Source organism: Neoarius graeffei, chromosome 18 (genome assembly GCF_027579695.1).
Source record: "Neoarius graeffei isolate fNeoGra1 chromosome 18, fNeoGra1.pri, whole genome shotgun sequence".
Taxonomy (NCBI): Eukaryota; Metazoa; Chordata; class Actinopteri; order Siluriformes; family Ariidae; genus Neoarius; species Neoarius graeffei.
This window is the reverse complement of record NC_083586.1, coordinates 16,490,525-16,518,287: the sequence shown is the minus strand read 5'-3', so window position 1 is coordinate 16,518,287 and position 27,763 is coordinate 16,490,525. Positions and strand designations below refer to the sequence as shown.

Genomic DNA, 27,763 nt, shown 5'->3' with positions numbered 1-27,763 from the left:
GAAGACAAATGAACACACGTTAACACGCATCCTGGGAGGATTTGTATTCACTGCTCCAGTAAAGTCCATCAGAAATATTACAGGTATGGATATCTTATCATTTTTTTTGTGTGTATAGTTTAGTAAGAATCAAATAGTACCATTAATATCGATATAATATCAGAGGTACAATACTCTCTAACTATAACACATATCATAAGAAATAATGTGTAGTCTATACAAATAAGTGAAGTATTGTTTGAAATCATTGTTTCTTACCAAAATGGATCAGCTTATTTCAGTTGTACGGCTTTTCTCGAGAGAGTTTGCGAAGAACAGCTGTTTTTGGGTTTTGTTTTCATGCCAGCATGAGTGTGTGTTGCGATTATGTTAGAGTCCAAGCCTATCTGCGTGATTTTGCTATTTCCATGGTCACAAATGAAGGCATTGTAAGAATGGACCATGGGGTGTGCCGTTCGATATTCACAGGCACAGAGGCATCAGTGATTCTCATCCATAGATTGCAGAGTGTTTATCTTCACCCCTCTAATAAAAGTTCAGTCTTTCTCTGACTCTAACCATAATATTTAGATAAAACTCTCCAGGATTGGGCTTTTTATTCAGTCCCCCCAGGATTCCGCGGGCCTTTTTTGTGATTGTTGCGGGCAAAAATGTCTGATGTTGCAGGGGTTTTTCCAAAAAATTGCGATGAAAGTTGCGGTGTTTTTTAGGTTTTTGTTGTGATTACATTGCAGGAGGAAGTGAAAGTTGCGAGAAATTGTTGCGATTTTCTCTTTTTGTGATTAAAATTGAGTGATATGTTAAATATTAAGTTATTACTGGAAAAACTATTGATTAAAAAAAACAAAGACACTGAGAAATGGTCCTATAAACAACTTTACCAATATAAAAGATTACCAGGACTACAAAAATGCAGAAAAATAGGCTTTACTTATCCAAATGCACCTGTTGGTTCAATAGTTAAAGTGCATAGAACCTCACAGCACAATATGAAGTTACCTTAAAATATAATATAAATGCCTCAGCTTTCATGTAAGAAAAAAAAAAACTATTAATACTAGTACTGTGTGCAGGCAGTCTCTCCTGAAGACTAAATTAAACAATAATTATAAACTAATAAAATAAATGGCTCAGGCTTCATAGAAGAAAAAAAAACAATTTGAACAGAATCTCACAGTATGATGCTGAAGCTGCCTAAACAATGGAAAATAAAATACCATTTTGGCAAAAATGTTGGCATCCATTAATTTCTTGTATTAAGTAAAAAAAAAATAATGTAAAGTGCACACAGTCCTTCACTGTAAACATAACACACTTTCAGTAACAGAATTTAAGCCTATATAAACACTGACTTGCGCATGCTGCTTCTCTTGAACGTATACACAGAAGTAAGGCAGAAGGTAGTTTGTCGACGTCACCTCAAGACGACGCCAACGATTGGTCAAATTTGCGGGAAAGTTGCGGTGATTGGATATAATTGCAACACCGCCCTGAATTTGCAGGGATTGGTTGAATTTGCAAATCGCAACATCGCGAAATCCTGGAGGGTCTGTTTAATTCTCCTGGGATATAGAGACGTTTGTTTAAAAAAAAAATAGCTTTGCTCGAGATTGTGTGTTTTACCATCACGTCAGGACCAGAATCAACATCAAACTCAACTTCGCAGAACACATTGCAGCCTACAAACATGGCCTCCAGGAACATCTCGACCACGTCACATACTGATCACCTCCACCTGGACTCTGTCACACACGGACAGGTTCACACACTCACATCAACTCTAGCTGAGGATTTTCAGAAGCCATACTCAATGTAAAGTACGCTCCAGTGTCTCTTAGCTTGACATATCAAACCTTCATTTATCCTTTAAACCTTTGTTTCTCTGGTTTTTGCCCTGTTCTGCTGATTGCTTCATTTTCCGCCTGTTTTGCGGCTCATAAAATCATCCAGACCCTCCAGGATTTCGTGATGTTGTGATTTGCAAATTCAACCAATCCCTGCAAATTCGGGGCGGTTATATCCAATCACCGCAACTTTCCCGCAAATTTGACCAATCGTTGGCATCGTCTTGAGGTGACGTCGACAAACTACCTTCTGCCTTACTTTCAGTGTTGCCAGATTGGGCGGTTTCAAGTGCATTTTGGCGGGTCTTGAACATATTTTGGGCGGGAAAACATCAGCAGTATCTGGCAACACTGCTTACTTCCGCGTATACGTTCAAGAGAAGCAGCATGTGCGAGTCAGTGTTTATGTAGGCTTAAATTCTGTTACTGAAAGTGTATTATGTTTACAGTGAAGGACTGTGTGCACTTAACATTATTTTTTTACTTAATACAAGAAATTAATGGATGCCAACATTTTTGCCAAAATGGTATTTTATTTTCCATTGTTTGGCAGCTTCAGCATCATACTGTGAGATTATGTTCAAATTGCTTTTTTTTCTTCTATGAAACCTGAGCCATTTATTTTATTAGTTTATAATTATTGTTTAAGTTATTCTTCAGGAGAGACTGCCTGCACACAGTACTAGTATTAATAGTTTTTTTTTCTTACATGAAAGCTGAGGCATTTATATTATATTTTAAGGTAACTTCATGTTGTGCTGTGAGGTTCTATGCACTTTAACTTTTGAACCAACAGGTGCATTTGGATAAGTAAAGCCTATTTTTCTGCATTTTTGTAGTCCTGGTAATCTTTTATATTGGTAAAGTTGTTTATAGGACCATTTCTCAGTGTCTTTTTTGTTTTTTTTAATCAATAGTTTTTCAGTAATAACTTAATATTTAACATATCACTCAATTTTAATCACAAAAAGAGAAAATTGCATCAATTTCTCGCAACTTTCACTTCCTCCTGCAATGTAATCGCAACAAAAACCTAAAAAACACCGCAACTTTCATCGCAGTTTTTTGGAAAAACCCCCGCAACATCAGACATTTTAGCCCGCAACAATCACAAAAAAGGCCCGCGGAATCCTGGGGGGACTGATCATCAGTGTTTTTGCTGAAGGCGACTAAAAACAGTCTTTAAACTGTAATAGACTTTTAGCTTATATACTGAACTACAAGTGAACGAAATCTCAGTGAATTTGAATGAAGACCACATGAGTTTTGTTGCCTGTAAAATTTGGTTCCATGGCCCAAGAACATAAATAATCATGAAAGATTACAAGGAAATTTGATTCCTGAACATTTCACACCACAACTTCCAAAGAAATGTCACTTTCTTACATAAAGCAGTGTATTAGGTGGGTCAGGATCTCAAAAATTAAGGTTATGACAATAAATCCTTATTTTTATTCTTCAGGCCACAACTTTTGTCTGAATTTCAGTGAAAAACAAATGAGACAATTATGTTGATAATTTGCAAGTTTCAAATGACCAGTGTTTTATTTCTCAACTTATAAACTTGTTCTTGGTGTCATTTTAAAGGGTTTTTCAAGCTCTTTCTGTCGGTTTTAGTGTTTAACCATGTTGAAAGTTCTGCTCAGCTGTGACTGCTATAATAAAAACCTGAAGTGAGAATATGTGGTGTTTTGGAAACATGGACTTCATATGAATGTAATTTTAGTGCGTCTCCTCGTTTTACTGAAAGGTCTCCAAAGCACGATTATAACAGTAAAGATTTTTGGTACAATTTAAAGATGTTTTATCATTGACTGACTGTGCAGAGCTGGAAAGACTTTTTTTATTTAGTTTGTTTTCATTCATTTTCCATTTCAGTTGTTTTGCTCTATCATAGTCAGCATGATTACTATGGTATGGTAGATGGTTACTATGGATACCGTTCAGTCTCAGTGTTGTTGTCCTTAGTGACTCTGAACAGTCTGAGAGCCTCAGAAACATGTTACAATTATACAGCAGGCTGCACCCATGGTGTCTGACAGTCTTTCTGACGCAGCCTGCACAAACTCACACACTTCAGTTTTTGAACATGTGAGGAAAAATAACTTTATCTTTTTTTTTAAATTCTCATCTCATCTCATTATTTCTAGCTGCTTTATCCTGTTCTACAGGGTCGCAGGCAAGCTGGAGCCTATCTTCACTTGGTGATTTTACATCCTTTGAACACTTATGTGCACTTGTTACATGCTCTCCTAACATATTGTTATTAACTATTTACAGGCCTCCGAGACATTCAGCCAAAGTTTTTCTGGAAGAGTTTGGTGAACTGTTGTCAGTCATTTGCTTAGAGTTTGACTGTCTTATTATATCTGGGGATTTTAACTTGCATGTAGATAATCCTGAAAACACTTATTCCAGAGAACTACTTGCACTTATTGACAACTTCAACCTAGTACAACATGTACAGGGGCCGACCCACTCTTGTAGTCATACCCTTGACCTCGTTATCGCAAAGGGTCTTACTGTTTCTACTACTGTTGTTGACCTGGCCTTATCTGATCATTTCTGTGTTTTCTCTGATGTTTCTATGTCCCCTCACATTCAGAACAGCTCAACGACTATGGGTAGGAGAGTCATAAACGACAACACGTGTTCTCTTTGAACAAGCTCTCTCTCGGATCTCAACCAAAATGTCAGACTCTGTAGATGATTTACTGGAAATTTTTAATTTAAATATGACCCAAATTATGGATGATATTGCTCCATTCAAAATCAAAAGAGTCAATGACAAGCAGAAAGCACCATGGAAGCAATACCCAGCTGTTAAACTGTTAAAGAGAGGATGTAGAAAGACTGAAAGAAAATGGCACAAATCTAAACTTCACATCCATTATCAAATCCATAAAGAGATGCTTTGTAAATATAATTATGAAATTCACAAAGCAAGACAGTCTTTCTTCTCCAACATCATCAACAGGAATATGAATAATGCCCGTGTGCTATTTTCAACAGTAGAGAAGCTAACTAATCCCCCACCACAATTAGTACCTGAACTTCTCTCAGTTAATAAATGCAATGAGTTTGCATCCTTCTTCAAAGGTAAAATTGATAAAATACGGCAGAATATTGCTCATAATATATCTCAGTTGCAAATAATTGAAAAGCTGCAATCACCAGTGACACAGACAATTTCAACACAATGTCAGAATTTTGTTTAATTGATTACGAGACTCTTGAAAAAACTGTACAAAATCTCAGTTCCTCAACATCTGAATTGGACATTCTGCCCACCAACTTTTTTAAGTCTGTTCTTCACCTAATAATTACAGATGTGCTTCAGATCATAAATACATCCCTAGAGACTGGCATTTTTCCTGTGTCCCTGAAAAAAGCCGTTGTAAAGCCCCTAATTAAAAAGAATAATCTGGATGCTTCAGTATTGAAGAACTACAGGCCAATATCAAATCTACCATTCATCGGGAAAATCCTTGAAAAAATTGTCTTCAATCAATTAACTGCCGCCTTGATATCAAACAGCTGTTTTGATAACTTTCAGTCAGGATTTCGTGACTGAAAGTTACATAGCACTGACATAGCACTGAAACAGCGCTGATTAAAGTTATAAATGACATACGTCTTAATACTGATGCAGGCAAAACATCGGTCCTGGTGTTACTGGACCTCAGTGCAGCTTTTGATACTGTTGATCACAACATACTGCTATATCGACTTGAACACTGAGTTGGGTTGACTGGTAAAGTTATCGATTGGTTAAAATCATACTTAAAAGATAGAAGCTTCTTTGTTACCATGGGAAATTGTACCTCAACATCAATGTCTTTGACCTGTGGTGTCCCCCGGGGGTCGATTCTTGGACCATTACTATTCAACCTTTATATGCTCCCACTTGGACAAATTATCAAGAACAACTCAATTTTGTATCACTGCTATGCAGATGACACCCAAATTTATTTTGCTCTATCACCTAATGATTATGCCCCCCTTGAATGTCTCTACCAGTGTATCGACCAAATCAACAACTGGATGTCACAAAATTTTCTTCAGCTGAACACAGATAAAACAGAAGTAATTCTATTTGGGGGAAAAAAGATGAAAGACTCAGGATTACCACTATTCTTGACACAAAGGGGATTAAAACAAAATATATGGTTAAAAATATTGGTGTTTTCATTGACAGCGAGCTAAACTTTGACAGTCACATGAAAGCAATCACTAAATCGGCATTTTATCACCTAAAAAACATTTCCAAACTAAGAGGACTTATGTCAAAAAATGATCTGGAAAAACTTATACATGCCTTCATCTCTAGTAGGGTTGATTACTGCAATGGCCTTTTCACAGGCCTGCCAAAAAAGACCATCAAACGACTTCAGGTGATTCAAAATGCAGCGGCTAGGGTTCTCACACGAACAAAAAGAACAGAGCACATTATTCCAATTCTAAGGTCCCTTCACTGGCTTCCAGTAAGCTACAGAATTGACTTTAAAGCATTGCTGCTGGTGTACAAATCTCTAAATGGTACAGGGCCCAATTACCTCTCTGATATGTTGCAGTGGCCTAACCCAATCAGATCTACCAGATCGCAGCAGCAAAATTTACTGGTAAAACCTAGCCTGGGCCCGCCCATCCTAAGCGTGACGCAACACGAGGGCCTGTTGCGAGCTTAGTCTGGCCAGGCAAGCCATCTCCAGCTCTTCCAAGCTCTGGAAAAATCGGGAGCCAATCAACTTTGAGCATCTCCAACGGCCCTGGGTAGAGGCGTGTTCAAGGCAGTGACGTAGTAGAACTGTGACCGGAAGCCATAGATTGTTTACAGAATCATGCTGTATTGAAAGCATTCAACGGGAAGTTCTCATTGAAAACGGAGCAAAGAGCAGCCCTGGAGGTATTTATTGAAAGGAAGGACGTTTTCGCCTTGCTCCCGACCGGCTTCGGTAAGAGTTTAATCTACCAGTTAGCCCCGCTAGTAGCCAAATCAATGGGGCTCAGCGAGAATCCTATCGTGGCGTCACATACGTCAGAGGAAAGAGTGATGTGATTGGTTTAAGCTTCGTCACAGCCTTTTCTGGCTTCGACCAGTAGCAAACTGAGGCATTTCAGGGAGACGGATCAACCACGGGCTCTGGGAAACAGTTGGGCTGAATATCTTGGCCAGACCAATAGCTCGTAGAGCTTTGAAGTCGTGTTAGCCAGACTAGGTAAAACCTGTTGTTAAAACAAAGTGTGGTGAAGCAGCTTTTAGCTACTATGCAGTACAGCTATGGAACCAACTCCCAGAGGACATTAAAAATGCTCCTGCTGTTGGCAGCTTCAAATCTAGACTAAAGACCAAGCTGTTTTCAGATGCTTTCTGCTAACTGATTAATATTGTCATCTTTACATGTTTTAAACTTTCTTAACTTTAACAGTCTCTGCATGTTTTAAACTTTACTTAACTTTTATTCTATTTTATTCTGCTGTTATTTTTACTGAACTTTTACTTCATTTTATTATTTTATTTCTACTATTGTTTAATTCTTATTTTTCTTCCCCATTAATTTTATGTAATTTTATTTTCTATTGTTTACTGTTTTGCTTTTACTTCTGTAAAGCACATTGAACTGCCACTGTGTATGAAATGTGCTATATAAATAAACTTGCCTTGCCTATCCCAGCTGACTACGGGCGAAAGGCGGGGTACACCCTGGACAAGCCGCCAGGTCATCACAGGGCTGACACATAGACACAGACAACCATTCACATTCACACCTACGGTCAATTTAGAGTCACCATTAACCTAACCTGCATGTCTTTGGACTGTGGGGGAAACCGGAGCACCCGGAGGAAACCCACGCGGACACGGGGAGAACATGCAAACTCCGCACAGAAAGGCCCTCGCCGGCCACGGGGTTCGAACCCGAACCTTCTTGCTGTGGTGACAGCGCTAACCACTACGCCACCATGCCGCCCTTTTAAAATTCTATATGGGAAAAATAATTAGTGTGTGAAGCACTTCAACTAAAAGCACTTCAACTCAGTGGCCACTTTATTAGGAATATGTGTGCACACACACATACACCACATTAACCATTAGCATTTAGCACATTAGTCTTCACATGTTAGCATGCTAACAGTGAACATGTCATAACATGTTTGCTTTGTTTATTAATAATTTATTTTGGGTAATATTGACATTTTGACGACTGATATCCTGCCCATGATGGATAGTGGAAGGTTCATCCATCGCTGGAGATCAACATCTATTGAATTGAGCAGGGGGGTAAAATTTAGACTAAATAAATCTGACAGCCTGGGGGAAACCTTTATCCTTAAATATGTAATATAATTAGTACATAGTGGGATAGGTGATGAATGGGCTGTCACATCCCAGCTGTTGGAGTGTAATGGAAGAATTGCAGACTTATTCCAATTGATTGAGTATTCAGAAATATTAGAGAATGTGTCAATAAGTTTAATGGTTTCTTTTACTGATACTGTGGGGTCTTGAAGAAAAAGTAGGATGTTGTCGGCATAGAGGCTGATTTTATGATGCATGTTTAGAGTCTGAACTCCCTTAATGTGGGGGTTCTGACGGATGGCAGTAGCTAGAGGCTCAATGAAGATGATAAACAATAAAGGGGAGAGTGGGCATCCCTGTCTTGTTCCCTGGTGCAGACTGAAACTGTGTGATGTTAGTCCATTGGTGATCACTGTGGCTGAGGGTGAAGTGTAGAGAATCTTAATCCAATTAATAAACGAGTCCCCAAAACCAAACCACCCTAATGTGGAAAACAGGAAATTCCAGTTGACCCTATCAAAAGCTTTTTCCGCATCAAGAGTTGCTATAATGTTTTTTTCTTGTAAAGTTGAGGAGTGATACATTATGTTAAACAATCTGCGGGTGTTGGAGGAAGAAATTCTGCCTTTGATGAAGCCAGTCTGATCTGGGTGGATAATGGATGGGGAGACCTCTTCTAATCTGTGCGCCAATGTTTTGGTGATTATTTTATTGTCATCATTGAGTAGGGAGATTGGCCTGTAGCTGGATGGCATTGTTGGATCCTTATTGGGCTTAAGGAGGAGTGAAATTGACGCTGTGGTGATACTAGCTGGAAGTCTTTTTTTTTTTTTTTTTGATTCACTGATCATCCTGATAAAAAGTGGAGCCAAAATGGACCAAAATTGTTTGTAGAACTCAGCAGGGAAGCCATCTGGACCTGGTGCTTTGTTATTAGGCATACGCTTAAGAGCCTCGAACAGTTCTTGTTGAGTTATAGGTGACTCTAGTTTATTTGTTTAGTTTTCATTAAGTTGTGGTAAGTTGATGCTGTTAAGAAATGAGTCAATGGCGTCCTGGTTGGGGTTTATTTCTGAAGAGTACTTGTATAGTTTATTGTAAAAATTGTAGAAAACCTGATTTATTTCTTCAGGTAAGCTGGTTAGCTTCCTTGCTGACTTCTTTATGACTGGGATTGTTGCTTTTTCTATGTTCCGTCTGATTTGGTTTGCTAAGTATTTACCTGATTTATTGCTATAGTGGAAATTTTCTTGGCTTAAACCAGGGATCACCAAACTTTTTTCTCTGGGGGCCACATTGTCGTTCCTGACTGTGATGGGGGGGCTGGGGTCGGGTCAGCTATATAACATAGAATTGTATGACCCAGACAAATATGACCACCAGCAGGCCTCATTGTGTAGTAGAGATTACTAGCCTGGCACAGCCATCCCCACTACTATACCCACACTACTATATCAACACTTGATTCCTGGCACATATTTGTTTATCTTTACTAGTGGTTTGCAAAAGTAGTAATCGAGTCTTCACACTTTGTTTTAATTTGAAATACCACAGATATTCCATTTATTTATTTTCTAATAAAAATAACAAAGCTGTCAAGGTAAGAAACATCTGCCTAGTTGAGGTGATTGACACTGGCAAAGGTGAGTGGAAAATTATAAATTGTAGGTAGGCCTGTTGATATTATTAATATTAATAATAATTGTGTGCAGCACTTAATAAAGGTCAAATAAATCGAGACCGGTCAAAGGGGGGTGGCGGGCCGTAGTCAGCCCGCGGGCCATAGTTTGATGACCCCTGCCTTAAATGATGGATCATCAATTGAGTTTGTTTATTAAGTATTTCAATGATTTTGAATTTACATTTCCTTAGTTCAATCTGTGTTTCTTCTGTTGGGTTACTTGCGTCAATCTCTTCCAATTGTTTAATTTTATTTAGTTCTACTTCCTGTTCTTTTTCTTTCTTTTTTTGTATACTGAAAATGAGATTATTCTTCCTCTAAGCACTGCCTTTCCTGTTTCCCACAGAAGGGAAGGAGATGATCCAGAGGAATCATTTTTTTGAATCATTTCTAGAAAGTATGCCCACTCTTTCCTAATAAAACTGTTAAATTTGGGGTCTTACAAGAGGGAAGTATTGAAGCGCCATCTATTACTATATTTCGGGGGGGGGTTCTGTTCCATTTGATTGTTACAGGGGCATGATCACTAATGACTATGGGATGAATTGTTGAATCAGAGATATTTGGCATGATAGAATTGCTAGTGAGAAAATAGTCAATGCGGGAATAAGAGTGGTGGACTGGTGAGAAAAAAAAGAGTAGTCTGTGGGCAATTCCATGTAAATGTCAACCTCACCATGCAAAAATAAAGCAACATGTAATACATCAAAACCACTCCCAGAGATCTCACCTAGGCCTGTATTTTACACATGTGAATAAGTTGAACCAATTTGTAACCAACCTAATGTCACTGTCAGTCTTTCTTTCTTATAATGTAAAACCCAAGCTAAAATCAACTTTGATCATGTACAATTCTATATTATTGCCACAAGCCACAGAAATGTATGCTAAAATCCAAAAAACAGCAAAACAATAGCCATCCTAAATATTATTTAAGAACTTTGATAGTTTTAGCTGATATTTAGAGTGTTTTTCAAAGGGTTATGGTGGTTAAATTGCTGATTTTCTAAACATATGCCATGTCTATTTCAGATGCGTCACATCCATAACGGAATTATGTCACATCCATAACGCTGATTTTTTTCTTCCTAGATTCTGCTTGAAATAGAAAATATTTTAAACAAAGGCTTTTTTTTATTTTCAGCTAAGACTCCTTTATTAAATGCATGCCTGCATTTGGATATTATGTTTGCAGTTTCACAGAGTTTGATGAATATGTGTAGTCACCCTGGAAATGGGGTATTTTTTCCGTCACATCCATAACGCATGTCTTTTTTGGCATTTTCTAGAGTTCTAAATGTACTATGGGAATTATTTTTTTCCCCATGACTTCTCCAATATGAGAGGTCTTAAAAATATACAACAAATTTTAAAATACTGGAAAGGAATAAAAATTAACTAGGTCAGTTGTTGCCATTTTGAGTCCAAATGTCACATCCATAACGCTGGAATTGCTCCTTTAGAGTCTGGGTGCTGAAGCCGCCAACTATCAACAAGGCCAAAATCGCTCATGAACTGTTTTATTGTTTTTGTGGATTGCCAAATTCGTTTAAAATAAATTATTTATTCTCAATGATTCTGATACAGCCCTCCCCTTCCTGATTTAAATCACTAGACTCAACAATTATTAAATTCTACTGGAAAAATAAGACACCAAGAATCAAACTGACCACTCTACAAAAACCTAAAATACTTGGAGGACTAGAGGCTCCACACTTCCAACATTATGCCCTGCCCAACCAGCTTCGTTACATATACAAATGGTTACATCCCACCCCCTCAGACAACACCTGGTTAGACATAGAACAAATCATTTGCAAGGATATTCAGATCTCAGACCTTCCTTTCTGTAGTCAGTCAGTTAAAAAAACATCCATCCTTCAAAGCACTAACAATATCATCTAATCTGACAGCTTGGTGGAAATTCTATCACATCACTGATTTACCTGTAGCACCGTCAAATCGCACCCCGATCTGGAATAACCCCGATTTCACTGTCAACAAAAAAACACTCAGTTTTCTCACATGGATAGGCAAGGGCATCACTCAACTTCATCACATTATTCAAGACAAAAATCTGGCTTCATTCCCTTGTTTGGTCCAGAAGCACGTCATTGAAAGTAAACACTTTTTAGAATACCTACAAATTAAATCATCTATACAAGCTAAAATTAATATCCAGACAGCTAACCGAGACATCCCCTCACCAATCATGGAGTTGATCAACATTCCCTCCCCCAAAAAAATTATTTCCAAAATATACAAAATTATATCTCGTTTAGAAAAAACTTTAAGCCTGCCATATCACAAATGGGAATCAGATTTGTCCATTACTCCTGGTGCCGACTTCTGGACCCAAATCTGTAAAAACATCAACCTCATGACAAAAAATAGCAATCTACAATTAATACAGAAGAAGGTTCTTCACAGATTTCACTTCACTGCACAGAAACTATATAAAATAAGCTTTGACTCTGATTTGTGTTCTCACTGCATGCAAAATAACCCAGACACATACATTCATGCTGTCTGGCATTGCACTCCAAACAACAGGTTTTGGATAAGTGTCACAGAATCACTCTCTACCATTCTTGGCTGTCACATCCCAGCAACCCCTTCCCTATGTATACTTATTGATACAACCACAATCAATATAAGCACCTCATGCAATAAACAGACCCTCCAGGATTTCGCGATGTTGCGATTTGCAATATCGACACAAATTCAACCAATCCCCGCGAATTCAGGGCGGTGTTGCAATTATATCCAATCACCGCAACTTTCCCGCAAATTTGACCAATCGTTGGCGTCGTCTTGAGGTGACGTCGACAAACTACCTTCCGCCTTACTTCCATGTATACATTCAAGAGAAGCAGCATGTGCGAGTCAGTGTTTATATAGGCTTAAATTCTGTTACTGAAAGTGTGTTATGTTTACGGTGAAGGACTGTGTGCACTTTATTATTTTTTTTTACTTAATACAAGAAATTAATGGATGCCAACATTTTTGCCAAAATGGTATTTTATTTTCCATTGTTTAGGCAGCTTCAGCATCATACTGTGAGATTCTTTTCAAATTGTTTTTTTTTTCTTCTATGAAGCCTGAGCCATTTATTTTATTAGTTTATAATTATTGTTTAATTTAGTCTTCAGGAGAGACTGCCTGCACACAGTACTAGTATTAATAGTTTTTTACTTACTTAATAACTTAATATTTAACATATCACTCAATTTTAATCACAAAAAGAGAAAATCGCAACAATTTCTCGCAACTTTCACTTCCTCCTGCAATGTAATCGCAACAAAAACCTAAAAAACACCGCAACTTTCATCGCAATTTTTTGGAAAACCCCCCGCAACATCAGACATTTTAGCCCGCAACAATCACAAAAAAAGCCTGCAGAATCCTGGGGGCACTGAATAAAATACTGCTGGACACTGTAGCGCTGACTATCGCCAAGAAAACAATCCTTATGAACTGGAAATCAAGGAATACTGTACACATCACTCATTGGAAAAATTTGTTATCGGATTATATATCATTGGACAATATATCCACTCCAAACTTAAACAACACTCAGGATACACCCTCCCCTTGGACACCCTTCATCACCTTCTTACAGTTATGACCTGACCCTCTGTGCCTGAGATCCAACTCACAACTTTACATCCACATGTAAATAGCTATATAAAATAGGGTGGCGGATGGTAGCTGGAACAATTATTTTTACTCATCTCATCTCATTATCTCTAGCCGCTTTATCCTGTTCTACAGGGTCGCGGGCAAGCTGGAGCCTATCCCAGCTGACTACGGGCGAAAGGCGGGGTACACCCTGGACAAGTCGCCAGGTCATCACAGGGCTGACACATAGACACAGACAACCATTCACACTCACATTCACACCTACGGTCAATTTAGAGTCACCAGTCAGGGGCGTATCACCCGCGGGGGATGCGTACGTTTCATCCCCCCCACTTTTGTTGAAACACAATTTCATCCCCCGCACTTTTGTCAGATTAAAATGACATCATTATGAAAATTATACAGCTACTATAAAATGTGTAACAAGGAAGTAAACTATTGCCATAACCGGGTAACTTTTTGAAAATTATTAAAAAAATAGGCTAAACTAATATTTTTTGATGTTGAGCGGACTCGAGCCTGGCATGAACCGCTCCGACGTGCTATAATCACACCAATCTATCACCAGCCAATCAGGAGACTTAATCAAACGCATTCCCCGCCCACCAATCTATCACCAGCCAATCAGGAGACTTAATCAAACGCATCCCCCACCCACCAATCTATCACCAGCCAATCAGAAGACTTAATCAAACGCATCTCCCGCCCACTTGTGTCCGCGTCTGAGACGTTGAATTTTCACAGAAGGAGGGAAGAAGTTGACTGAGGTAAGACTGTGTGATAAATTAACGAACGAATAAGAGAGGAATTTCAACATATAGGGCTTAAGTTTGTTACCGTTAAATAAGCATTGCTTGTACAGTAACGTAAGGTATTAGGCAGAGACCCGTCCACCCGTAAATTTGACGGGCGATTGCCGATTTCAACGGGCAAGTATACACACAGACGGATACTCAAACGGACGATAATGCCGAAAATTTTCGCACATGAATACTCCCACATGTCATCCGATAAATCCAGTTATGTTCCGCCCACACACGGACTGGCCATCGGGAGTAGCGGGAGTTTTCCCGGTGGGCTGGTGGTTCAGCGTGGGCCGGCGGAGGAAAAAAAAAAAAACAGTTGCGCGCTGGCCTTTAATATGATAAGCAATGTTAACAGTTTCTTTAACAAACTGTTAACATTGCTTATTACAGTTGCGCGCTGGCCTTTAATATGATAAGCAATGTTAACAGTTTCTTAAAGAAACTGTTAACATTGCTTATCATATTAAAGGCCAGCGCGCAACTGTTTTTTTTTTTTTTTTTTTTTTCTCCGCTGGCCCACACTGAACCACCGGCCCACCGGGAAAACTCCCGCTACTCCCGATGGCCAGTCCGTGTGTGGTTCCGCCATCATTTACAAATCGTAAGAAACACAGTTTAATACGAAAAATACTGAAAACTTGAAATGAAAAATCAGAATATTTCATCGTTTCCGCCATTTTGGCCCGCACTGAATCTTGTAACATGAGGACTGAATAAATCGCGAATTCTGATTGGTCGAAAATTGCCAAACACCCTGCGTTGTAGTTTCCTCTTTCTTGGCGGGAGAACCGCATTTTTTTTTGCTGACTCACTCTTCTGGATCAAGATGAATCCCAACAAACGCCCCAAATTGAATGTGACAAAAACTGATTCGTTTTTCCACAAAAAGACAGAAAAGGTATGTGTGATACATTGATTAACAAGGGGGGTTCATTGGGGTATGGTAAAATAGAATACTGTTGGGTTTTTTTTTTATTAAATACTGTAACTAGATCAAAAGATTATATACAATTCATTGTTGTTTATTTTCTTTTCACTTTTGTTACCAAATCAAACACCATACATACATCTGATACATTTAGGAGTGAAACTGAAAAAAATACAAAGTAAAAATATGCAATATTTCTGATCAAAAATTACACGCCATTTCACCCTGAAAATGTCCTAGAATGCAGGAAATGAAGTCTAAATTTCAAAAATTTTCTGGGGGGGCATGCCCCCAGACCCCCCTAGAGGGACTTCGCGCCTGCGGCGCTCGTCTTCGCACCTGCGGCGCTTATCAGGATTATATAAAATATTATTTTTGACTGGTAAATTTCTTTTTCTGCCTAATACCCTACAGTAACGTTATGTCGTAACAACGTTGACCCACTTTTAACATGCCGAGTACCGACTGTAGCCGCTAACAAATGCTAATTAGCTTGCTGTCAAAAGTGCAAAGACCTTAAATTGCTCTGTGTAAATTAGAAAATGGCGCAACTTCCTCTGTAGCCGTCAACTCAACTTGTCTTGAGTTTTGAGCCAATCACAACAGGGCAGCACTGTGGCCTGAGGTAAAACATGATAGTTTTAGTTTGTTTAAATTACAAAAATGAGTACACCCAATGACTGTCTCATACAGTATACTCTTCATATACTCATACTGTTTAAGTAATGCAATAAAACTAATCTTTAAAAGTGGTATTTACTCAAACTGTTTGCATAGAATGAACTTTTGGGTTAACAGTGTAATAGTGTTGCAGTGTTCTGCAAATTTGCAATTTAATATTTCAGATCTTGAGACATGAAAGTGCTATTTTAAAAAATAAAAGGTCAGAGATGTTTTCTTTGTCGTCTATTCGGTTCATTTTATTTCCTCAATAATTTTCCTTGATTGAGAACTCGGTCTTATGGGTTAATCAGTAGCCTGCATGCTAGTATATGTTCCATTTACAGTCAAACATTTTGATGAACTCCAGGCTCAATTTTGATTAATCAAAAATCTGCGTAGTAGTACAGTCTGAAGATGCTCTTGCACATTCGGTGTCAATTGAACAAAAATTATGGGAGGATATAGGTTTAATAAGTTTTACAATTTTTGAAGTGAGTGATGGATTGATAAGTTTAGATGTGTTCAGTATTTTCTTATCTTCAGACATAATATTGTAGATGTTTCTTTACCTGCTTGATAGTTTTGACCGGGACTCCAATCTTCCTCAGAAGAGTCATTAGTCCTTAAATTAAATTCATTATAGACATGAACTTAAAATCATTGTTTTATTTTATGGCCTCGGTGCCCTGGCTTTTGGCCTTCGTGCCCTCGGCATCAGCAGAGCATTCGTTTTCCACACTTCGTCGACTGAAATCATACCTCCGATCCACAATGACACAAAAGAGACTGAATGACTTGATGAACTGCCATATTCACCGTGACATTCTGGAACAAACTGACATGACAGCCATCGCAAAGGAGTTCGTGCAGGCCAATGACAGACGCAGGCAGGCCTTTGGGAAGTTTTAAGCGTAAGTCATTGGTTACTTCTATTAGCACCGCCGAGTGCATTGCTTCCTCTGTTTTCAGTGTTTCTAGACTGCATTGGTACTGATACAAGCAAGTTGTTTAAGTTGAGTTAGCCTACTACCGAGGTGCTTTTGTTGTGTACTGTTGGCTGTTTTAGCATTTTATTCTGCGCAGTTATGTGCTGGCATGTTGTGGGCTAAAGTCATGACCGATGGATTAATCTATGTATAGCCTTCTGTGCTGTTGGCTGTTTTGGCAGTTTGTGCACTTCTGTGCTGGCATATTGTGGACTAAAGTCATAACTGATGCTGGGGTTATTAGTGTTGGCTGTTTTGGCATTTTATTCTGCGCAGTTATGTGCTGGCATATTGTGGAAACGCGCGCACACACACACGCAGCTCTGACAAAACTGCAGGCATATTCCCATACTTTCCTCTGACCGAGCACCGCCGAGTGCACTTCTCTGTGTTCAGTGTTTCTCTCTATAGTGCTTTAGTACTGGTACAAGCAAGCAGTTTAAGTTGAGTTACCACCGACCACCAAGGTGCTTTTCTTGTGCATTTTAATCTGCGCGGTTCTGTGCTGGCTGTCATGACTGATAGCATTACGTGCGTGTCCGTGTATAATGTAGCCTATATGCATCATGTCCGACCTAACATTTCGGTGACACCCTCTTGTGATTGTGCCGCCCCCCCCGTTCAAATGCGTTCCGTGGTCTATGCCATAACGCTAGACAAAAAACAGCCACGCAACGGACTCAAAACAGTTTTTCTCACCCGACCAATCAGCAGTTGCGTGAATATAATAGCCAGTTTGCGTAGCGTGCCGAAAGCGCTCAGTAATACAGTATCTGTCTGCAGAGCTGCAGAGCCAACACCAGTTTTACCGCTCCTGATTCACCGTTCCAGGTTTGACGTCGCATGCGGTGCTTACTGTGCCTAGCTCTGCGGCTCTGCAGACAGACCCTTCTCAAAGCGCTTGCGATGCCGTCGTTCAAACAGTTGTCCCAGGTGCCATGCCCTAAAAGATTGTGTTAATTGAGATTTAAAAGCATTTCAAATCGAATGAATGTTCAATAATTGTTGTACAGTAATGTTATTTGGCCATTAAGTGTTTGTTGTATGTGTAGTCTATTGCATCATTTTCAAATTTTATGCATTAAACCTGATGTAATGCATGATGCAAACAAGTTTTGTACACAAATTTGAATAATTAAATACATTAAAAGCAGGAACTGCCCCGTCTTATTTGAATGCTATACTAAAAGAGGTCCTTCCAGGATGCTGCGCTTCTCCAACATGAACTGATTAGCCATGCCTCCTGCTCACACAAAGCGATCCCAGTCCAAACTGTTATGCATGATGGTGTATGATCTATACACTGTGTATGACTTCTTGGGCTATGTGAAGTTTTTGGTTTTGGTTATATCAGTGTATACCAGTGTAGGCAGCAATACTGACATCTCTGTTATAGAACAGTATCCTGTTACCTAGAATTATCACTCAATACTTTTTGCCTTCACTTACTGAATAATTACATAGCCCTGGCAGTAACAACACCAAAACCCAACATGACAGATCTCTGCATGAAATGCAGAACTTGGCTGGAGTCAACTGGATTTATAGGCTTTCTGCTGTCCTCCCTTTCATTTGCATCCATGGACCATGGGTATGAAAAAGTTCCATATCGGTCATTGACAGTACATCACAGTGTACACGCCGGGCGTGTATATAACCATAAACCGATTTCTAATGATATGGCTTCCCCATTCCAGAACACCCCCACTTTTGGAAAGCTTGATACGCCCCTGTCACCAGTTAACCTAACCTGCATGTCTTTGGACTGTGGGAGAAACCGGAGCACCCGGAGGAAACCCACGCGGACAACATGCAAACTCTGCACAGAAAGGCCCTCGCTAGCCACAGGGCTCGAACCTGGACCTTCTTGCTGTGAGGCGACAGCGCTAACCACTACACCACCGTGCCGTCCTATTATTTTTACTATTATTATTTTTTTGTGTGTGTATATATCATCTCATTATCTCTAGCCTATATAATCTCTCTTTCCCCCCCTCCTTTTTTTGTTTATTTTTTCCCTCTCCTTTCCTCCTTTCTCTTTCTCTCTGCCTCTCTCTACTTCACTCATCCCTGTTCTGCCTGGGCCCCATGGGTGGCTTGGGCGACCCAGTCCTGTCAGGTTGCAACATGGGACCAGTGTTGGTCGGTGCTGTGGGGTATTCGTGGGTTCTGGGCCCCCGTCGCGCACTCGCCCTTTGCGCACACACGCATACCTCTTCCTGGCAATACGCAACATGCCTTATTCTCTTTTAAAAGCTCTACATATTAGTTTGCATACATCATACATCTACCAATAACAAGAACAACAGACTAGGGCAAGCGAGGCGTGCATGCAGATGCCTCTGCAGGTGTTTCACTGCATGCCTCGCTTCTTTTAATGCTTACACAATTTAGAGGAGGCATATATCCATGAGTACACAGGGTTGTTGTGGCGTGCAGGGCGAAATCTGGGCAGAGACTCACCCTGAGCGCACACTTCTTTTAATGCAATACATTAGAGAAAGCCCACAATATAGCCATTTACATTCTTATATAGGACAAATACGGCATGTTGCGTGATGGTCTGGAGTTGAGGTGTGGTGGGGCGGAGGTGCTGGGGGCCCTGGGCTAAGGGCCGTGGGCTGGTTAGCACACAGGGCCTTCCCTCTGCCGTCTCATTGTGGTATATCTTGTGCAGGGGCGGGAAGACACCATGGTCATACTTGGGTGCCCAGGCAATCCTTATAATCAGTCAGTTAATCAATTCTTTCTTCTTCTTATCCCTATTCTTATTTCTCTTATTATTATCCTACATAAAGTTAATATTACTCATTTCCTTTGTAACCCTCCTTCTCTGCGATCTAGCCTCCATCTCCCCGGTCCAACAGTAAATCAGTACTACTCCTTATACACACACACACGGACATCTCCATATACACATTATTCCTCACTGTTAATTTTGGTTTTTCACTCAACTTTAAATTCGGTGTTGTGTTTTGAATTCTGTTTTTTTGTGTAGTTGTATTGTCATTGTTTTGTATAATTGTATTGTATACGAATAAATTAAAAAAAGCTTATTAGCATGTTAACTGTTCACATGTTAGCATGCTACCTGTTAACATTGTTGCTGTTAGCATATTAGCATGCTAGCCGTTAGCATAGTAGCTATTAACATGCTAACAGTCAACATGTTAATGATAGCATGCTAGCTTTTAACGTGATGGGTGTTGGCATGTTAGCCGTTTGCATATTAGCATACTAACAGTTAGCATGTTAGCCATACCATTATAACATATTAACTGTTAGTATTTTTGCCTTAGCATGTTAGCTGTTAACATGCTAGCAGTTAATATTCCTGCATGGTAGCAGTTTGCATGTTAGCATTAGTGCATTGGCACATTAGCAGTTAGCATGCTAACACTTTGCTGCATTGGTGCAATGACACTGTGAGCTCAGCCATTTAAAATGCAGATTTTAGAGTGTGAGGTCTCGTGTCCGATCCAGTTTCTGTTGGAGACCCTCTGCACACACTTTGCATTTTCTCTGTGGAAATGCAGTCTAGTTATTATTCTTCAATCTTTGTTGGTTTGTTTTTCCCCCCCACAAATATCTCCAGCACACATGGAACCATCCTGATGTTGTTGTTGTTGTTGTTGTTTTTTGGTTTGTGTGTGTGTGTGTGTGTGTATTCTTAGTCAGACAAAGTGAAATGCGGAACCTGTATGAATATGTAATGTATAATCATGCAGAAATAATTGGGTTAAAATAAAAGGTATTTATTTAGAAAAAAATCAATGTATTTTGATGAGCTTTTCACATCTACTCACCAATTTTTATTGACATTTTCGATATGAGTGATGGTGCATGTGTATTACTTTTAATAAGTAATAATGATTTACACATGTAAATACATTTATTTACTTGCTTACAGGCATGAATCCTGAATGGGTTTTTGTTCTCCTATTCTTCTCAGGTCAGTGTTGTGTGCACTATAAACTGTGTGTGTTTATTAGAGAATCACGACTGACAGTCTGGTTTTCTTCGGTTCTTAAGACAATGTTTAATCGGCGTTTGTGCATAAAGCTGTTGAAGCACATACCAACATCGTGTGTTTCATCTAGATCCAATTATATTCATGTGTGATTATGATTTAATGTGTGTTTTATTTATGAGAATCGAGATGCACGTTTCTGGCATTTGTGCTTTTGTTCTTTCATGATACACCATCTATAATGTTCATTTTTTTAATATTATATCCATTTTATGTTGTACACAGTTGTGTGTGGTATCAGGGCAGATGTTCCTCACCGCTATCACTTTGTGAATGAGAATAAAACCTGGAGTGAAGCTCAGACTTACTGCAGAGAGAAATACACTGATTTGGCCTCCATCAACAACATGGAAGAGATGATGAAGCTGAATCACACACTGAAGAAGGAAACTCCAAAGCAAGCTTGGATCGGTCTACAGAGAAATGGCACTGGGAAATGGCAGTGGTCTCTGGCAGACCAAACTTTCTACAGAGACGGAGACACTTACAGAAACTGGAGAAGTGGACAACCAGACAATTCCGAGGAAAATGAGTTCTGTGTTCACATGATAAAAGGGAATGGCAAGTGGAATGATTTCTGCTGTGACAAGCTATTACCTTTTGTGTGTTATGAAGGTAAGAAATTGCAAATAGATGTGAATAAAAGAAAAAAATCAATGGCTTTACAGTAATACATTTTTTTAATTTTCTTTCCATGGTATTTTTCATCTGATGGCAGAAAAGATATCAATCTGATTGAGTCATGAACAAGTTATTCATGATGTAAATTAAATGTCTTTCAGAAAAGAACATAAACACTGATAGATACATATTGATTGATAAGAAAAAGACCTGGCGTGATGCTCAGACCTACTGCCGAGAGAATCACACCGACCTGGTCAGTGTGAGGAACCAAACTGAGAATGAGGAGATCTGGGGAAAGATTCAAAGTTCAGGAAATGAGCCTGCTTGGATTGGTCTGTTTTATGACTCCTGGAAATGGTCAGATCAGAGTAATTCCTCATTCAGATACTGGAGGTCTAACAAACCCAGTGGAGGTTTGAACTGTGCTGCAGTGTCTGTGTCTGAGCCACACGACTGGAGTGATGTGAACTGCACAGAAAAACTCCCATTCATCTGTCATGAGAGTGAGTTACATTACACTTATTCAACATGTATGTTTATTTATTAGGACACAGGATGAACTGAAACCTTTTTAGGGATGTTAAATATATATAAAACACTGACTGAAGAATTTCACACTGTATATTATCGACTGTGAAGATGTTGGAATGCATATTTTTATGATTTTTCTTCCCTAGAATTTCCAGAAAATCTCATCCTGGTTAAGCAGAATCTGACCTGGAAAAAAGCTCTGAGATACTGCAGGAACCATCATCATGACCTGGTCTCAGTGCACACTGAAGAGACGCAGCACTGGGTGAAGGAAGTGGCTCAAAACGCCTCCACTGAACACGTGTGGCTCGGCCTGCGTCACACCTGCGCTCTGGGCTTCTGGTACTGGGTGACTGGAGAGATGATGTGCTACCAGGACTGGGCTCTGGGGAATGGGACAGGGTTCGAAGACTGCAGCCATGAGGAGAGAACCGGAGCAGTGCAGTCTGGAGGAGAGCAGCAGTGGATCAGCCTGCCTCAGAGCAACACACTCAACTTCATCTGCTCAACGTATTAAGGTTAGTCAGTGTGCTGTTTGTTGTTGTTATTGATGATGTCATGGACATTTTCGACAGGATATATTTGATCTAACACATTTATAATACCCTGTATACGTTCACACATGAAGGCTGAAGACAATCTGTGGCTCTCATCATTTGTGTGCAGCATCAGCGAATCCTCATCTCCTTTTCCCATACAGCTTTTAAAATAATCTCTTCTTTTTATCAAAATCTTTGGTCCTGTATGTAATCTTTATGGCACACTTACTCCTTTCATATTTTCCAAGCATGATGTTCTTCATGCAGATGATACTCACTCTGATAATGTTTTCCATCGTAATATCGGGTTTTTAGGGGAATCAAGGTGAAGGCATTTACTTGTATTGCACTACAGTCTATTTGATGTATACGTTTCTTTTATTATGTTTTCTGGATAATTAAAGTCGAAGCAGCTACGTAATATTTCAGCTTAAACACCATAAAGCCATAAATACAGGACGCTTGTTACAATTAAATACCTTGATGAGAGATTTTTCTGCTGGAAGAAAGCTATGCAGTTTGTTATTGACTGGATGATTCTCCGCTGTTATTCATTCACCTCAAAAAGTCTATGTTTTATATACGAACAGATGAATGTGTGCCTTTAAAACTGTATTTTTAATCAGGGCTTGTTGGACTTTCTCTATACCTGTCAGATCATTTAATTTTTTTAACATTAAAATATTGAGTGTTGTGTCTTTTTGGAATGAATTTCTCAAATAAAATTAATTTCAAGTATTCTGTTGGGGGTTTGTTTTTATTTTTTAATTTAATATTTATAAGTACCTGTCTACACCTGTTTAAATTTTCTGTAAATACTGCAAACACTGTTATAAACAGTTCAGATTAGGGTTAAGGAAATAATGGTAGTGTTGGTTATGATTTATAAATGAGATTATTTCTACTAGTTAGAATTCCTCATAGTTTCTTTTGGCCTCCAACACCAAATAACATCTAAATCCACTGAATCAGCCGTCATACTTGGAGAGTGGAAGGTGTTTGTCCTCAGAGCTGGTTGTTTTATTGTAGCACCAATCGTAGAACCTTGTTGAGGTGAAACAGCCAATCAATTGCTGAAACTTTCTGTTCCTACTTGAAAGAGTGCGTTCCAATCTGTGCAGTATAACTAGCTGAACTTTTCTCCAGACTACTGGGCCGAATGAAGCATTAATCCCAACACCAGTGCTAAAGCAGCATGTGCATAAAAAATCCATCCTGAACCAATTACAGCAGATTTATACCCGTTTATAAACAATGGCATCTTCAGTTGTGTGAAAAGATTTTATTTGAGAATTATTTTCATTGGTTTACTAGTTTAAAATTATTCCATTAACATGTTAGCCTGTTTTCAGTTTAGCTAATAGTTTCCTACATTACCCATAATGCCATTTGACTCCATGCTGTACACACCGAGCACAGGTTGTGAAGCATCTACAGCACAGATGCCAAAGTCAAAACCTTGTGATATGTTGTCTCTGTAATTTTGCAAAAATAATCCAGCCTGGGGACTCACACTTGTCTTTGAGTCACGATGTCCCTTACGAGCCCATACAGGAAGTCAAATCGGAATGGATTTCTCTGAAAACTACATACTTGCTTGCAATTACTCAGCACTACAGGAACCGAGAACGATCATAATTTTTAGAACGCCATTTTCAGGGACTTTTTTGGCTCCTACTTCAGGGTAGGTTCTCTTCCAGCACAAGAGGAACAATGAGTGATGTAAGTGTATGTTGACTGGTCAAACACGAGCCAGTGCAGCACAGGCAAACACCATTTTTAAAAATCTGTGTTAAAATAATTAGCCTTGTAAACAACAGCTCTTAATGTTAGCATTAAAAAAGGAAAAATACAGACAAATGGACCAAAAGTGAAGTCCAGGCTTTATTGAGTCTACAGTATATACGACAGAGGAATTACAGCATGATTGACACTTCTCAACGAAATATAAAAATCTCCTCTACTCTTTCCTTCTCACATCAATCTCGCAAGCCGGATTATGTCACTTCAGTGTTCGTACTGGTGGTGTGAATGCAAACAGAAAAAAAACCCTTGAAGGTAAGTAGTTCTCAGGGAGCTTTCCAGCGTTTTAGTTTCTGGAAGTGTTTGGCCAGAAAGTGCCTCGAGTTCCATGACAGGGGAACTGCCTGAACCATCCATCCTGAGTGGTTCCCCGTCACATGGAACAAACACCGAATGACAGGAACTCAGTGAAAGGATTCCAAGAAATGACGGTTGTTCATCATGACGGTATTTTATAACAAAAATACTGGTCAAAAGACGATGGCAACTATGGAAAGATCTTGACGTGCGCATGTTCACATGATGGCTACACACATCCATGTTACATTCAAAAACATACAAAAGCACCAAAATAATAAAGCCAGCCCAGAGGGAACTTTTGCTGCTCAAAGCTTGTTCTTCTACAGCTTGGGAGACAAAATTGAGCTTCTCATTTTAGTTTCTATTTTGTATGATCCTTTTCTGATTTTTTTCTCCTAAAATTCACGAGGAGAAATAGGTGAGAGAGGATAATTAGCAACAGGAGTCATACTTGAGACTTCAGGGAGATGCCTTGCTAAACTCGACTCAGTGTTATTAATGGCTCATTTTTTTCCTCCTTAGGAAAAGAAAATGAGCAGTACTACAGTTATTATGAAGAAATATGTGAGTCTACATGCACAAACGTGCGCACGCACACACCAGTGGCGAACTGTTACTATTCGAGCTGGGACTTCAGCTTAGCCAAAACTTAGCCAGACACACCAAAAAAGCAACAGGGCAAGGGATTAGCGGCAGGGTGCCAGGTAGCTCCGTTGTGTGTAGTTGTCCATGTTGATTTTAAAAATCACTAAGCAAATTACATCTGGAAATGAATACTTAAACCTGAGTGAAAAATACTGGGGAGAGTGTGTGTAACAGACTGTAACCACTCAGTTACTCTAATAATAACTGGAAGTCTTTGTGTGGCTAATAGATGATGCAGAGGAGGTGAAGAGTTGATCTGTTAGCATTTATTCTGGAAAACAATGAATGACAGGGCGATCAACACACAGAGACAGGAAATAATTCTGCCATCCCTACAGCATAATACACCAGTTAGCACCCAGCCAAATTGTTACTCAGATAAACACTCCACTTTTTCACATGGAATTTTATGACACCAGTTTACATATTTGAGCCGATACAAACAGCAGATGTGTGTCAAAACATTCTTACATCAAACAATAAACATCATATCTTGGGGAAAAAATAAATATTGTATTCATGAATATTGTCCATGCAGGATTCACGAAGCCAGTTTACCCCTTTCCAGACATCCCAAGCACGATAATGTCCACAGGTGTATTACACTAATTAACGCCCCATCAGAAACATTAGTGGAATCATTAACAGAACCCAACAAATTAACATATTTTACAATAGAGCGATTTGGGGAAGTTCACAAAAAAACCCCGAAATCTTTATACATATGAAATTATGACATTGCTACATGTGCGTGGAAGAAGAGTCTGGAGGCAGAAATCTTAGTTTCTCGGTTGTTAGCCTGTGCTACTTGCTTTTGATACCACTGGCTTGACTGATTTATTAGCATTCGCTTACACTACTGATGAACGCTACACTGGCTGAAAGGTGACTTCACTGCCACGCTGACTCGCGGTTAAGCTCGCATTGGCCTTTGAGAAGGGCCAAGGGCAATGAATTTTTTTATCCTTCCCACAATAAATTAAAATCTGATTGGTTAATTCATCTGTCACTTCCTACATAAACATGCACTGCACTGGCCTTCTGTCCCGGCAGTGAACTCACTGATGAGTGAACTGGCTCTAAACTCTTCTCAACCAAGAGACAACAAACAAAAAATCTTATTGGATACCTCAATTTTAATGTTTTCAGGACAGTAACCCTTTCGTTTCTAAATGAGGCCAAATTAAAATTAGAGAATAATTATAATGAAGGCGGCACGGTGGTGCAGTGGTTAGCGCTGTCGCCTCACAGCAAGAAGGTCCGGGTTCGAGCCCCGTGGCCGGCGAGGGCCTTTCTGTGTGGAGTTTGCATGTTCTCCCCGTGTCCGCGTGGGTTTCCTCCGGGTGCTCCGTTTTCCCCCACAGTCCAAAGACATGCAGGTTAGGTTAACTGGTGACTCTAAATTGACCGTAGGTGTGAATGTGAGTGTGAATGATTGTCTGTGTCTATGTGTCAGCCCTGTGATGACCTGGCGACTTGTCCAGGGTGTACCCTGCCTTTCGCCCGTAGTCAGCTGGGATAGGCTTGCTTGCCTGCGACCCTGTAGGACAGGATAAAGCGGCTAGAGATAATGAGATGAGATGAGATTATAATGAAATAAATTAAATAAATTAAATATAACATGGGGCGGCACGGTGGTGTAGTGGTTAGCGCTGTCGCCTCACAGCAAGAAGGTCTGGGTTCGAGCCCCGTGGCCGGCGAGGGCCTTTCTGTGCAGAGCTTGCATGTTCTCCGCGTGGGTTTCCTCCGGGTGCTCCGGTTTCCCCCACAGTCCAAAGACATGCAGGTTAGGTTAACTGGTGACTCTAAATTGACCGTAGGTGTGAATGTGAGTGTGAATGGTTGTCTATGTGTCAGCCCTATGATGACCTGGCGACTTATCCAGGGTGTACCCTGCCTTTCGCCCGTAGTCAGCTGGGATAGGCTCCAGCTTGCCTGCGACCCTGTAGAACAGGATAAAGCAGCTAGAGATAATGAGATGAGATGAAATATAACATTTGAAATGCTAATATGTTTGGGCCTTCTCTGAAGATCTAGAACAGGGGTGGCCAACCCGTGGCTCAGGAGCCGCATGCAGCTCTTGGCCAATAAGAATGTTGCTCTCCAACTTTAAAAAAAAAAAAAAACCTTTCATCATTTTTTGTGTGTCTTCCCTGTCCTTTTAATTATTGTTATGCTTGTGCGTATTGGGCTATTACTGCTTAAAAGAGCCACAAACATGCCATGGAACCAATTATCTTGGGGTGGGGAGTGGAAGGGGGGAAACAACCTGCACTGCATACTCCTGTGCGTGCACACAAGTTTTCCGACGTTTTCCCGGCAAGCTGTGATTCATTCACAAAAATGGCTAAATGCAAAGCTAGACGCAAATATGAAGACAAGCACAGGACATTTCTCGAGGACTGGGAGGACTCTTACTTTTTTGTTGAATGGAAAGGCAAGC

General features: G+C 39.7%; 1 protein-coding gene across 1 annotated transcript; it reads left to right on the top strand.

Moving 5' to 3' along the window:
• LOC132866616 (macrophage mannose receptor 1-like) lies at positions 1 to 23,227 on the top strand. Its single transcript, XM_060899410.1, has 6 exons — positions 1 to 83; positions 20,759 to 20,800; positions 21,104 to 21,493; positions 21,661 to 22,005; positions 22,180 to 22,551; positions 22,662 to 23,227. The coding sequence occupies exons 2-5, from the start codon at positions 20,761 to 20,763 to the stop codon at positions 22,548 to 22,550; spliced, it is 1,146 nt and encodes a 381-aa protein (XP_060755393.1). The 5' UTR covers positions 1 to 83; positions 20,759 to 20,760; the 3' UTR covers position 22,551; positions 22,662 to 23,227.
• The last annotated feature ends 4,536 nt before the right edge of the window (positions 23,228 to 27,763 follow it).